The sequence below is a fragment of the Camelus dromedarius genome, chromosome 19 (genome assembly GCF_036321535.1).
Source record: "Camelus dromedarius isolate mCamDro1 chromosome 19, mCamDro1.pat, whole genome shotgun sequence".
Taxonomy (NCBI): Eukaryota; Metazoa; Chordata; class Mammalia; order Artiodactyla; family Camelidae; genus Camelus; species Camelus dromedarius.
Genome location: NC_087454.1, coordinates 9,967,831 through 9,982,907, shown reverse-complemented (window position 1 = coordinate 9,982,907; position 15,077 = coordinate 9,967,831). Strand labels below are relative to the sequence as shown.

The 15,077-nt window shown below is 45.0% G+C and overlaps 1 protein-coding gene across 4 annotated transcripts in view; it reads right to left on the bottom strand.

Moving 5' to 3' along the window:
* The window catches only part of JARID2 (jumonji and AT-rich interaction domain containing 2), a 228,191-nt gene that overhangs the window by 118,146 nt on the left and 94,968 nt on the right, over positions 1-15,077 (bottom strand). For all 4 annotated transcript variants that reach the window (XM_031435169.2, XM_064476215.1, XM_064476214.1 and 1 more), the window contains one exon: positions 3,269-3,404. In XM_031435169.2, the coding sequence (XP_031291029.2) occupies positions 3,269-3,404 (136 nt within the window). Of the gene's footprint in view, positions 1-3,268; positions 3,405-15,077 lie in introns of those variants that run through there.

Below are 15,077 nucleotides of genomic sequence, written 5' to 3'. Positions count from 1 at the left end.
CAAGAAACTCTGGGAAGACCAATAACCCAGAAACGTCTTTACTTAATATAGGGAGAAAAAACCAAAATGCCTTTTTTTCAATACTACTGTTGCAAAGATATGGTGTCATTCTCATTCCATTCTGCGTTCTAAAGTAAGTACTGGAGTCAAAGTTACATGACTTGAGCTGTAATTCCAATTCTGCTACTGCATAAAAAATAACCGTGTGACGCTGGGAAAGTCACTACCACAGAGAACACTCAGAATGTTTTCTTCCCATTACAACAAAAACGCCAGGGGTCTCAGAGGTACCTCACCATCCAAGATCCCCGAGCTGCAAAGCAAGAAAAGGGAAGTGGGGGAGAGAGTCACCCCAACACCATGCTATCTGGGATACAGGCACCTGCTCTCACCTCTGTCCGGGCACTTTCATATCACACCACCCAGTGAGGCTCTGTGCTGGACAGTTTCAAAATTCTACCACCAGACAACTTCCTGTCACAATTAAAACTAGACCAATGGGGGGATAGGGTATAGCTCAAGTGTTAGAGTGCATGTTTAGCATGCATGGGGTCCTGGGTTCAATCCCCAGTGCCTCTTCTAAAAATTAATTCATTAATTAATTATTAAACAAACGAATGAGCCTAATCCCCCTCCCACCAAAAAAAGAAACAAACAAACCAACCAGGACCAATGGAACTTTTGAAACAAAAAACTTTCAACTTTTGAAAACGAATCTCAAGGGAATGGGGGACCGAAAAAAAAAAAAAAAAGGAAAAGCATGACTGTTAAAACCACTCTTCTCCCACAACTAACCTATCTTCTCTTGCCCCACAATGAAGAACCCCAAATAGTGTGCTGTGACGTACAGCTCAAGACAAGGTCATTCTATTGCACAGTATATGAACGATGATCTATTACAAAGCATCCATTCAAACTCAAGTGCTACACACTGAAGCACACGTATGTACACACATTCAGAGACAACGCTGCTTGCAATCATAGCTGCTCCCCCACAGTCCTGGAGGCTGCCTGCTATTTATGCCTTCTCTGGATCACATCCCCCTAGGAGAGCACCCCTGAGATGCTGGGACCTACAGAGGAGGAGTTATTCCCATGATTTCTGTGCTTCCCAGTAGCCTCCAAACAAGAAAGCACACTTTGCTAGCTGCCTTTAAGGAAATTATTCTTAAAACACAAATAAGTTCTGAAACAAGGCGATGTGTTTACTTATTAGCACTACTATCAAAATCCAATATACAGAATAAGAAAAAGGTGGCCTTGGAATACTGCCTGCACAACACTCAACATGAAGCAGAAAAGGGAAAGTTCACAGCAACGTCACAACCAAAAGACGGAAGCCATGATGTCTTAGTATTTAAAAAACAGTCAGTCTTTATCAGGGTGAGAGATCACCTACCACAAACAAACAAAAAGTACCTTTTTTTAAATGCAGGTTTTAAAGAATTCTTTAAAGTCTTCAATGATCCCAACAGAGATATCTTTGCCAACTTTATTCTTAGAATTCCTTCCTCAATATCGCCACCTCTGTGACTGTGCCAATGAAAACGAGGGCTGTGTTTGGCCAACTGGCTGGCAGCACTAGTTGCTTCTTGAATGACTTAGTTTCTGTTCTTCTACCCAAATTCCGCCTTTATTCAATCCTGGACACCTGGCTACCTTCTTGTCCTGAAAGCTGACTTTTCCCAGTTGGGTGGTTTTTTTAATTGCTGACAGACTCCTAAAGCACTAAGGCATCACCACTCCTGAACAGAATAAGAACACGACTGCCACAGCAGTAAGACCGAAACCCACAGCATCCACAGCTCTACTGTTACTCCGGGGTCCAAGGAGCCTCTCCTCCCAATCACCCTCCCCTCAAAAACGTAAAGCAAAACCCTGTGTTCAACATGAAGCCGTGACAAAGAACGATCACATCACATGCCCTCTAAATAGACACAGGGCTTGGTGTTTACTCAATTACAGGCAGCCAAGGAGTTGGTGGCGTCCCCACCTTGTAGGAGACGCAGGAATATACAGGGTCCAAATTGTGCAACTGTGGCAAGATTCTTTGACTTATTTTGCTTCTGCACATGCGAAAGATTCACAAATGGGCCTTTCCCGTACACACTGACTCAGACTTCAGGGGGTTTCTGTTTCAAGTCACACAATACTAGCAGAACATGGGTAGGTTGCAGAGGAGATCCCGGGGGAGTTCAGAGAGGTCATCTCAGAAAACCTCGTCATGGCCTTATGGAAACAGAGTGCCAATGGGTCCTGTCTGGAAGCACTGGTTCCAACAAGCAACTCTCAGACAAGTCACCTTACAACTAAGCAGGATGGAAAGAAACGGGAGGCCGTAAGTCAACCTGTCCCTCTGCACCCTGGCAAGCGGCCAGGTTCCCCATGTGTGATGACTCTATTATCCCCTGATGACAGCAAAGACTCAAAAAGAAAAGCAGAATCTCTTCTTCCTCATCTTCTTGCTCCAAGCAAGTACAAACCAGAACATGATCAATTCATTCACATTTACATTAGATTCTAAGAGATTAATAAGCATGAGAGAGGCTGTGCAATGCTGCCACGGCCACATCCCCTGAGATAAAATATAAGCCGTAGGTAAAATAACCACATGCTAGTTCTGAAATGGTCTTCACTGGATGATTTCACCTGAGTCATGTTAATCCTGTTGAAAAGAGACATCAGAATAAGCTCAGGGAGGAGCAAGGTTCCTCCCCCGGCTTCCACAGATCTGTTTGATAACCAAACAGGATGAGGTGCACTTCCCGACGCATAGCACAGGAGTTCTGTGCCACTGTCCACCTGCTGCCGCGCAGCCACCTGCCTGGCCTGCTCAACAAGGAAGCCGGGCCTCAGGCAGCTGCGGAGCCAAAGAGAGAGCAGGAAGGGACGCAGGCACACAGATTTAGACTACTTCCCATATAAACAGGGGATAAGAATCAAGCCACCACATTTCAGCAAGAACAGCAAAGGCTTCCACCATCATACTTGGGTAGAGAGACAGATAGCCGCATAAAAAACCTGGAAGTCGGGCTCCACAGCAGAAACCAGATCGCAGCCCTGGTCTTGCCCATAGGGCAGACTAACTAAGGCACCTTGCCAATTATATTATGCACCATGAAAATGAACCTATAAACCCAACAGAATGTCCCGAATAGCTGCCATTAGGGGCCCGGCCTGAGAAGCACGAGTCACCCAAAGCACGTCCACTTCAGAAACAAGGCCAGGCCCAGAGACATCATCAAATCCAGCAAAACAGGCAACTCACCATTGACCGCCTTCAGGCTCCCAGCAATGCCTTCACCGTGCTGCCTCTTCTGGGCGTTCTTGAACTCCTTCAGAGACAAATAAAGGACCTTACGTACCACCCTTTCCTCTGACCACGGGATCCCATCACTGTCGTCCTGGAGAGACATAAGGAAGAATGGGGAGACGGGAAGTTACTCAAAAGAAAGCAAGCAAATACTAAGAGTAGGAATAAACTTAAAAAAAAAAAAATCCAAGCAAGTAATGTGTGATCGAGACCCAGTTCCGGAGATGAGAACTCAAATCCTTTGCTGAAGGGGTGGCACTGGGCCTTCCGACACCTGCAGAGACCTGAGGAAAAGAACTCCCCAAAGGGCCGCAAAGGGACTGGAAGAAAGACACAACCATCTCTCATCCTTTCTACGCCCCAGCCCCAAATACCATCATGAACTAGTAATACTGAAGTTTTATACTCCTGGCAAAGTCTAGGAAAGTGATTGCACCCACAACAGGAGATGCAATGCACCTCTGTACTGGAGCTTTTTAAACTGAGTAATGCCAGAGAGGCATGTGCCCTACAAGTATGTGCTACACTCTTGGAAAAGTTGTTGTTGTTGTTGGGGGTTGGTGCTGCTTTGGAGGAATTTAAAATTCAGTCAGAAGAAATGAAATTGAATCTGCACTGGCCTTTTAAGGAAATGAGTCCCCAAAAGGGGAGCTGGGTAGAGGCAGGATGGAAAGAAAGGGAGAGAGAGAAAGAAGAGAGAGACCACTGCAGAAAGAGGCAATGGATCTTGATGGAGTAGAAAATGCAGTGGTAGGAGGAATGGTTTTTTGAAAAGAATACACACAAGTTAATAACAGGTCTTGAAGGTCTTGTGTAAAAGTGTGGCTCCCTTCTGTCGTATCAGATCCAGTACAAGTTCCAGAGAGATGAATGAATAAAATAAAGGCTGGGCTAGTGGGTGGGGGAACCAAAGAACCAGCAGCAGCCCAGAGACCACTCCAGCAATTCCAGTAGTAAAGACAGAAACGTTAAAGACCAGCAAGGATTGAGGCAGGACAAGCGCCAAGTCTGGGAAGACAGAGATGGTGGAACGGGTGTCCACGCTGAGTTCACTGTTTCAGGGACCCAGCAAGAAGGTTTTTCAAGGTTTAAAGTGTTGCTTCACACAGCTGGGGACAGTCACAGGTTCTCTTCCACGGGTATCTGCACACTGTCTGCCAATCTAAGAAGTCCTTACCGTCACACACCTACTTCAACACTTAAGCAGTGTCTAAGAGTTCAATTTAGAGATGGAAGCATTCTCAGATATTTAGGGCCTTAAGCGAATAAGGAAGACATGAACACTCAGGCTTTACTGAGCAGGATGTTGGATATTCCAGTGCCTTTTGTTCAAACAGGAGGCCAGGTATCCCGGAGTCAGGCTGGTGCTGCTGCTCGGAATGCTCCACAGAAGTGGTTTGTTCTCTGCGGGGCACCGGGTCACGAAAACCTCCGTGGGACTAGACAAGGGGGTAGCTTATCCGAGGCCTCTTTCAGCTACACTCTGCGTACAAAAATTGCACCTTGGAAATCCAGCCGCACGGACTCTAAGCCCTAAATAACATAAGGGTGCGCCTGTTAAGCTTCCAGGATTTCCTAGAATGACAGTGATTCTCCATCTTCTGTAATTAGGGGAAGAGAAGGCCCGGGAGAGAAGAGCTAGGATTTCCACCACGTCCAGGACGTCCCTCACTGCTGCAGGCCTGCCGGGCTGAGATTTCCGTTACCTCCAGGGGAAGAGGCACATCCTGTCTCCCCAGTCGCCCTCCTGGGAGAGCCCAGTCGGCTGCAGACCAGGGTGGTGGTGGTCGCGGCTCACAGGGACGGCAGCAAACTTTGCCTCCACCCGACAGGAGGAACATGCATAACTTCTTAACTGCTACTGGGTCCAAGTCACCAGAGGTGTTCCAAACGCACGGTTAAAAGCCAGAAAAATGAAGCACTGACCAGACCCCACTTGGGGAGCCCATGTAACTACGGTGAGTTAAGAGGAAGGTTCAGCTGCATGAAAAGCACAACGTGGCCGAATCCACTCTTGGAGCAACTCCCTTGGATGGGCATGAGAGCACCTCTAGCCTCAACTGAAGGACAGGCACAACTTCAGGAAGCGCCCAGGCCTATTAGGCGGCAATCCACCTTTCAGGATCCAGGGAAGGCAGAATTCTCTCCGTCTCCACCAGGTTCCTACTCTCTCAGGGTTTACATATCCACAACAAACAGTGCTGTGATTATAAATGATTATTTCTACATACACACAGTTTATACATTACAAAGCCCCAAAATAGCTTTCAATGTAAAACTCCTACGGCAATTTACTGCCTCCTGTTCAGACTAGTGCCTTCATTCTGACTCCAGGCCCCCATGCAGAGAAATTATACCCGGACAACTAAAGCCTAATTAAAAGTCTAAGTAAACCACGTGAGATGAAAACTCCTGCAAAGGAAGACGCACTGAAGGTTCGCTCCGAGACCCCAGAGGCCCCCTGACACCCATGAAGTGCTTTAAATGCAAGAGAAGCAAATCCAGGGCACAGAATATGGGGTTTCAAGTTCTTGACATTAAAAATCAAACTTAAAAAAACACACAATTGACAGTGCCGGTCAAGACTTGTCATCTCCCTCAAATGATGCAAGACACAAACCTAGTAGGTTAAGAAGCTGACTCTGTTGTTTCCAAAGACTCACCAGGTAAGTAATAATTCAGAGATTAAAAATCAAACTGGCGTTCGCAGCTGCAGAGCCATGATGAATCACTACGTTACGCTCACAAGCCTCCCCAGTGGAAGGCGAGGTGCCGGAAGGTAAGATGGGCCTGCACCCAATGCCCAGGCAACACCACGCTGTGTAAATTGGGGTCGTGGGAAACCAGAAAGAAGGTACTTCAGGGGCCTGACACTCATCACCGTTGTGAAAGGCCAAATGCTGAGTGCTCTAGAGAACAGCTCAGACAAAACTCCCTCGTTAGAAGGCAGGCTTCCCACAGACGGTCATCCACACGTGGCCTGCCGGGGCCTGGCCTTGCCAACATCCAGGATGGGCGAAGTATGAAATCACGACAATTTTCTTGACTGAAATCACAGCTCCTCCCCATGAAACACTCCAGTTAGTAACCCAGGTGACACCTCTCATTCTCAGCCGTAAGCCTGTGGTGTCCACATCCTGGAGAAATCCCCAACCCGGTGGCCACACCACCCCTTCTGCAACCGCCTAGTTCCCTGCAGAACACACACTGCCCATCTCAAAGCCCACATGGCCTTGCAGGGCTCCAATCTAGTGACCCCCATCATAGTCCCTTACCCTCAGCTAAACACTAACCAGTCCTTCACAGACACCTCTTCTGTTCCCGTGGCCCCTCTACCTACCAGTCACCATCACACCCACACAGGCGCCTCCTCGCTCTCTCAGGCTTCTCTCATTATACCCTCCCCCACCCCCACCCCCAGCCTCCTGTATTCAAATATTCACTCCCAAATCACTATTGTCAAACAGCCCAATTGGGCCTCAGTTTTCAAAATCCACATTATTTCCGTTTGGCCTTCCTGGGCCACTTCAAACCACGCGGCTCTCCCTCCCCTGAGGGAATCACTCGGGATTTGAACTGCAGCACTAAACACAGAGAGATCCTTTCCAAGCTTCCTCCACTAAACCAAGCACCCAGTCCCTTCTCCTCTACTGGTCCGCTTCATAAAGGCAGATACAGGAGGAATCACGGCCAACGGTACAGGAGTCCAGCAACCTCACTCATTCTGATACAAATTCAGTTGCCAAGAGTGTGCGTCGGTTCTTCTGAACTGCATTCATCATTTAAAAACACCCCTTGCCAAATGGGGTTTCAATAAGACCTCTAGGTTAATGGCCCATCAAAAATATGGCAAGAACAGTTCAAGCTCCCACCTTTCCTCATTCCCACCCGCCAATCTCTTACTTGGTTCTCCCCGAGCCCAAAACAAATGCTTTGCTAACACTGAAATAAAAATATTTGGGTCTGCCAACAGGGGCAACAGGGGGAAATGAACACCTAGCTCTAGGTTCAGTTTGCTATGGACTGTGAAAAATACCTTTCTTAGGCAAATGGAAGATTTGAGTAGTAAGACCTTTGAAAGTAATAGTGAGACAGTGTTATTTTCATTTGCAAAACATCTGCCATTCTTTGAAGTAACTGGATAATTTCTTGTCAAAAATGGAAATAGGTCAGGAATTAAACTAGAATGCTTATGGTCATGACCTTTTTCTTAAAAGGAAAAACAGAGCACAGCATAACCTCTACCTGCTCCAAGTTTTATGACAGACGTGTAAGAAAAAGGAGCACAGAAAGTAAGGCGTGAAGACACTGCACACCCTGCAGTGGGCAGCACCATCTAAGCAACAACTTTTCCAAAGCCCACGGTCCCGGGAGAGAGACAGCCGCCTTCTTCCCACCTCCGTCCATATCCCGGCAGCTCCAAATGCGCACCCAAGACCACCAGTGCCTTAACCACTTGGCGAGTTGTTAGAAATGTAGGTTCTTGGGGCCCTCCCCAGACCTACTTAATCAGAATCTTCATTTTAAGATCCGCTGGTGATTCGCATGCACATGAAAGTTTCAGAAGCTCGGCTGTACACACTGGTTCCCCATCCTGCCCATTTCACATCACTTTCTCATTCCCGTCAAAGTAAAGGCAAAGGGAAAGATAAGGGGAAACCCCAAGATGAATGCTCCCGAACTCCATCTAACTGTGCCATTTCTACTGTCAGAAATAAGAGGTCTGTATTAATATATTCTAAGAAATCCCTTTGACTTCAATTCAGTGAATTAAAACAAGTGACCAAATAGCAAAAAGTGAAATCAACAAAAAAAAGTAAGGCACTAAGTAGTGTTAGTTCCTTGAATCGTTCCTATGTAACACAGTCTCTCAAATCCTCATTCTCTGATTACCCAAATTGGGGTGACTTCCGTTTAAAATGTGACGCCCGGAATAAAACATACATTTCAACATGTGAATAAACAGTATTCCAGAACAGGGCCAACATGTGCAACAAGATCATTTCTATTTCCTTGCACAAATCCAAAAGTGAGGATACACTATAATGCGGCCACATTACACGGTTGGATCTCATTAAGCTTGCAGCTAACTATACCCTCCATGGTAGTTTTATTTGGGGTGGGGGCAGGGGCGGAGATACTTTGTTTTCTCCATTACAACAAAACCCAAAGGAAGGCCCGAATCCAACTCAAAACAAACAAACAAACAAACAAAAAAACAAATCATGGCTCCAAGTTATAGAATTTTTCTGTGATGGTCTCCTGATTGCTAAGGCAAAAACTAAAAACAAAAAGGTCACAAAAAGAGTCACTGTGCATGAGAACATAAATCGAGTTGTTCTCTTTAACCAGGTTTATTTGATAGGACAGGCTGCAGATTCTCCTACCCTCGCACCTTCATGGAGAAAGGCTGGGGCTCTGATGTAAGTGTGCAGGACTTAAACTCTGGCTGTTTTCAAAGTACTTCAGTACCTACCCCAACCTCCACTGATGGCGAAAATTCAAACCAATGCTACTTTAAATAAAGCCCAAAACCGTCTTAACATAAATTTGCTGACCGTTCAAATCACCTGTCCATGGCCCATGCTTTAAAACGCTGGGTTACTGATTTAATGTGCTCTAACGGCACCAAGGATTCTTGTAACTGACTGTCTCAAAACTGATCAGGTCACTGATACAGTAAAGCCATGCCCTCCACTAGGCCACAGGGCCCAGCGGAGGCTTCCTTGGCTTCTGCTCTCCAGTGACAGCCAGCTCTTCAACAAGATGGGCTTCTAATACTCCTTACAGCTTCCAATACTCCTTAGAGCACTCAAATGCTTTAGTGCAAGAAAACAGGGACGCCAGGTCAGTCAAGCTTACAAAACAGGTGCTAGGCAGAGGACGATACCCCCTGGAGTCATAACAGGGGAATATGAAAAATGGTAATGGTTATAGCCATCCCTGAGTATCAGCAGGGGATTGGCTCCAGGAACGCCCAATGATACCAAGATCCCAGGATGCTCAAGTCTCTCATACAAATGGTTATATTTGCATGTAGCCTACCAACATCCACATCCATCCACTGTACACCTTAAATCATGTCTAGATTACTTGTCACCTCATACAATGTAAATGCTGCTTACATTTTTACAGGTGGAGCAAATATTTATATATTTGCTGGTGGGGCAAATTCAAGTTTTGCTTTTTGTGTCTTTCTGAAATTTTTTTCCCCCTGCATGTTTTCAATCCTCCATTGGTTGAACCCAGGAATGCAGAACCCATGGAGACAGAGTGCCAACTGGATAACAACAGCAAACGTCTACCGGGTGCTCACTACATGCTAGATGTTGGGCTCAGCACTTAGGAGTAATTAACTCCTGTAATTCTCTGCTCAGCCTCCCTTTGTACAAGGTTCACACCATACTTTCTCCCTTTAGTTTAAAAGGGATGGGAAAGTCGAAGGAATCACAAAACTCTTCGTGTTTTGTCTTTTTTTTTTTTTTTTTAATGAGCTTCAGTATCTTGCCCAAAGGTTCCATGGCTGGAGAGAACCAGGGGATGGCACAGTCACCAGCTCCACCAGTCCACCAGTCCACTATGTGGCAGGTGCCAGATCAGGAAGTGAAATTTTGAAACTCAGAAATTTGTTATTAAAGAGTAAACATTAAACGTGTAACTCACATTGGCTTCTACATGAAAGCACCATTAAAATTACTAATTACAAGAGGCAAATATAAATGTTATATGAGAAACAACTTGTGACCCTGAGCTAGAGCTGGAAACTAGTAAGAGGAGGCAGCGGAGGGGAGCGGGGGAGGGAGGGAGTTTCCTCTGACTGGCCTTTACAACTACCTTCTGTAACTGAAAGCATATCAGTTCTAAGGGCATCTCTCAAAGCGTCTGTAAGCAATTTCTCTGTCTTGGTTTTTTTCTCTGGTTTCAAATTCAGGCCATCTTGATTCAAGAGAGGGGAAACAAGGACAAAAAAAATCATAAGTTCTAGGGAAGCACATTCTTGATCAATTTAAAAAAAATTTTTTCTAACAATACAACTATTTAAAAATGAAACAGGCCCCAATGAAAGATAGTTAACAGCCTAAGAGACTCATGAATCGCAGGCAGAGTGACCAAGTAATTCATCATCACAACCAAGGGCATGGTTAACAATGATGCTGGGACAACTGGTAGAAACCAGGGCATAGGTCTACCAGTTATACTACGACCCTTCTAGCAGATCTGAACCCATTAAGGAAAGATCTTCACTACCACACAGGTCATTTTTAACATCACCACTATGAAAAATAAAGTCAATAGCCAAGACACAGCAGGATAGAAGTGCTTTTTAAGTTGAAATCCAGAGCCTTGAACCAATGTTTTAAATGTCGACCTGCTGGGGTAGGGGTGCACACAGGCACTTGCAGAAGGCACTACATTCCATAGAAAGCATTCCTGCTTCCATGGGGAAGGGGCACAGTGAGTCAGACGCTCCTCACAGGCTCTGGTAAGTAAAACAAGCAGATGGGGGCACAGAGACTGAGAGGAAAGAGAACATTAGGTTCACAGGCAGGAAAACCTTCTAACATGAAACCTATTTATTAAAACTTACACAACTCCTAAAACAAACAACATGTGTTTGGATTACAGGAGCCACTGGATGAGTTACCAATACAACCATGTGCATATATCCCATTTCTATCCACCTTGCCAACGCTCTGGGAGTGGACAGATTTGTTACTTTCCACCCCTTTAAAAAAAAAAAATGAAGTGTGATGTCCAGTTCCCCACCCTGGGTTGGATTAACAGGAAATGCCACATAATAGGAGTGGGGTGGCAGAGAGAGAAGGTGGGTTTGACTGACCGCAGCACAGATGACCAATAAGAAAACAAAATTTGAAAGACTGGTCTAGGAGGAAGGTGGGGAGGAAAGGATTAGGAATTCTTTCTCCTTCCAGGGAAAAATATCTGGAAACCTCTCCATGAATGTCTTTTATTTCCAAGAGAACAAGTTTTGCATTTACCTGCTGTTAAATCATTCCACTTAATGCAAGTTGTTGCCATCTGAAATGTCAGCCTCTTCCATCAACAGTTTGAGAGAACAATGAAAGCATCAAAAATAATAATAATAATTTTGGGGGGATGCTGATTCTTGGCACAGATTCCATATAATCAAGGGTTTACAGAGCCAGAGAGAGAGAAATATTGAACGAAAACGTGAGAGAAGGGCACAACTTAGGCTATAAGTACTGTTTCTTCCCCTTTTAACAAAATATTTCCTTCACTGGAAATCGACTCAATTTCTCAAATCAACTTGCTGCAAACCCATTTTTATAAATTCCATAAAATGGTTTAACTGTCAATACTCAAACATCAAAGAGAAATCAGGGGATATTCACATCTAGAAATCAGATAAATGCCCAGGAAGCCATTGACTTACTGAACTTGTGAACGTTGTTCCTTTGCCTTGGTTTTAAATTAAAAGCACTTCAAGCAGCAAATTTCCTCCAACAGACATGCTTCCCAGGATAAAGTAAATGGCCTGAAAAATGCTTATGCAAGGAGAGTTTTACTTCTTCCAAACTCCCATTAAATAATGTGTACTTATCTTTGATTACCGCCTATTTAAAAAAAAAAGCCACAACTGAAATTGGATTAAGAACTTCTGCTGAAAACGATTTATTGCATAACACAACTCTGACAGCCTGAATCTCCGGCCACCAACTGAGCCTTTATAAAAATCTGCTGGGCAGCTGCCAAGTCAGCTCTTTTGCGTCTGAGCGTGTCAGACACCGCCGTTGTCAAGGCAGCAGCAGCCTGGGCTGCAGAGGCACACGTTCACGGTTAAACGGTGCAGTCAGGGAACAGCAGTGAGGGCCACGCAACACAGGGTGCAAACCCCCACTCCCTCGCAATTCTTGGTCTGACAGTTTGTTGCTTCAACATCATCAAAAAAGACCTGAGATCGACAACAGGAATCGACAACAAGAATCCAGCAGAAATCGCACTGGCAATCTACCTTCAGTGGAGGGAACTGAGAGGGGAGAGGATACTAAGTCAAATTACAAATAAATATTTGAACAGTGTCTTGGGAAAAAAAATCAGAATGAGGAACAATGAGCAATACCAACATGCACCTCTACAACAACCTCATTTGGGAATAAATTATTAACAAGCAGGTTCCCAAAGGAATTCTGGCTGAGTTTGGGTCTTCTAATCGTTAGAGCATTTTTAGGTTAATAAAAATACCCCCCAAATCCCTCAAATGGCATATTCTAAGCTGCACTATACAATAGAGTGGTCACCAACCACACGCAGCTATTTACAATTAACTTAATTAAATTTAAAAAATTAACTTCCTTAAGTCATACCAGACACATTTCAAGTACTCATCAGCCATATGTCTCCCAAAATGAATGGCACAGCTACAGAATGTTTACAGAAAGTTCTACTGGACAGCACTGTTCCAGAGCAGTCCTTACAATTAATTGGACAGGGTTTTGAGTGACTGTGTTACTTGTCAACACATTTCATTTTATCTCCCTGAGACTCTTCAAAACTTGTATCTTTATGCTCTACTCAGCCTAGCAGGAATATTCCAGAATGTGAGAATTCACCTTACACAAGAAAACCAGAGTCGAAAATACGTAAGAACAGATATGCACCCATACAAGTCTCAAGAAAGTGGTTCCAATTCAGATTTGCCGGGAGTATATGAAAATTCTGAGGATGAAGTATTATAAGATTCAGTCTATAAGGAAAACCTGGTAACACACACTGCTTTACAATGCCTTCAAACCATTTTCTAAGGAATTCCCCTACAAAATAAATCCTTTGGGATTAAGACCAGACAAAAGCCAGCACTCCACCAGCCAGTCTTCCAAGCACCAACAGGGGGACCCAAGCCTCTGAGATTGATTACTGTCCCGCCTCCTGCCAGGGCCAGTCAAGGTTAAGGGCCTGGGACCATACCATGGCCAAAGGTTAGGGCAATTTTTACACTTCTGCTTCTTCCCAGGACACTGCTGGGTCATTTTATAAGCTCAGTCAATACTTGACTGACTTGCTGGCTTTTTTGGCCCCGCAAGGACCTCCATCCAGGAAATAAAACATAAGCATACACACATTCCCAGAGGACCGGTCATCTGGTCATGCTATACTGGAAACCACTAGGGCTTTGGTTGGGGGCCACTGTATGAAAATTTTCAGATTATTCTAAAGAACAGAAATAAATCCTATCCTTGGATTTAATGTACGTTAACATCACGCCATGTTCACCCTGTCCCCCTTTTTATCATACCCTCTGGGACCACCCAGGGATGGGTTTGCATCCTGTCATTTCGGGAATGAATGGGTCTCCAGAAACAATCTTAATGCCTGTCTCCCCTTCAAGCTGTGCCTCCCACTAATGGCACATGCAGACCACTGTGTGGCAGGCCACATACTACTAGTTTCTCATACAGTCTTTCCTCTACATCCTAGAACTAGTCTGTGAAAAGCAGTGTCAAAGTAATGTTTCCAAATGATGGACCTGAGGTTAAGACAGACCGTGTCCTAACTAGTCTGATTCCAGAGGACCTGCCACATCTTTCTAATCTCTGTGTTCCCAACTCATCCCAAGGAATGAGTCTAGTGCACAGGAGGTATCCAAAACCATCTCAATAGAGAGAACACACATAAACAGTGGTCTCGAGGTAGAAGAGAGCTGGATTTCAGTGCTGGGTTTCTGCTGAGTGCTTGCCAACCTGAGCATCCGTGACAACCCCGGGGCTTAACAAACCGCACACTGCTGGTTCCACCGGACTTTCTCCCAGGTGCGGCTGAGGCTGCTGGTCAGGGAACACGTTTGAGAACCACAGCTGTGCACGGCCTTTGAATGAAAACTGTTCTCAATGCCACAAAACATGTAATTGCCAAATCTAATGCAATTTATTGGTAACCTGACTCTCCCCTGGTTTTCCTGTTTCCTCCCTACCCTTCAACTCTGATTCCTCTGCCCTCCCCAATCTCTATGATCTAAATACCCATGATTACTAAGTCCTTTGCTTGACAATCTCCTCCCACACCCTCCTATCTCCCTGTGTGATTCTCTCTCTATTAAGTCTACCCCCCATTCCCATCCCAACCCCGGGCCTGGCTACTCAGGGTTTAGAATCCTGAGCAGGGCATGCAAATTCTTTCTAATTGTTCATATTCACCTCCAAACCCAGTTAATGCTACCTGTCCTTAGACACAGACTTAAAACTGGCTCTCATCACCTCCTCTCCTACAGAAGAAACCCTCCTGATGACCACTACCAACCAATTGCTAGTCCAACCATCTTCCACACACTGTTTCTCTAAAACACAGCCACACTGCAGTGTGTTACTCCCTAAAACCACCAATCCACCACACTCCTCCCGCCTACTCAAAAGCCTTGTGTGGCCTTCCCAGTGGCTAATTTCCAAATTTCTTAGCATGGCCTATAAATTATTTTATATTGTATTTATTTAAATATATTGAAGCCGCTATGGTAAGCCCAACTCACCACAAAGGCTTTAATTCTTCCCCCTCTCTAGAACTCCCAATCCCCTGCCCCAACCGACAAGGGGTGAGCATCTCAAGTAGAGGCAACAGCTCTCAACTTTGCATCCTCATCTCAAAACAGACACCAGGAAACAGAAGAACTGGTGATCATTAACTAAATATTGATCATGACTTCAACAGTAATTCAACAGTAAAGAACAGACTTTCTAAATACAGATAAAAGTCCATCCTCAAATCTTTTTTTACATCAATACTTTAGTAC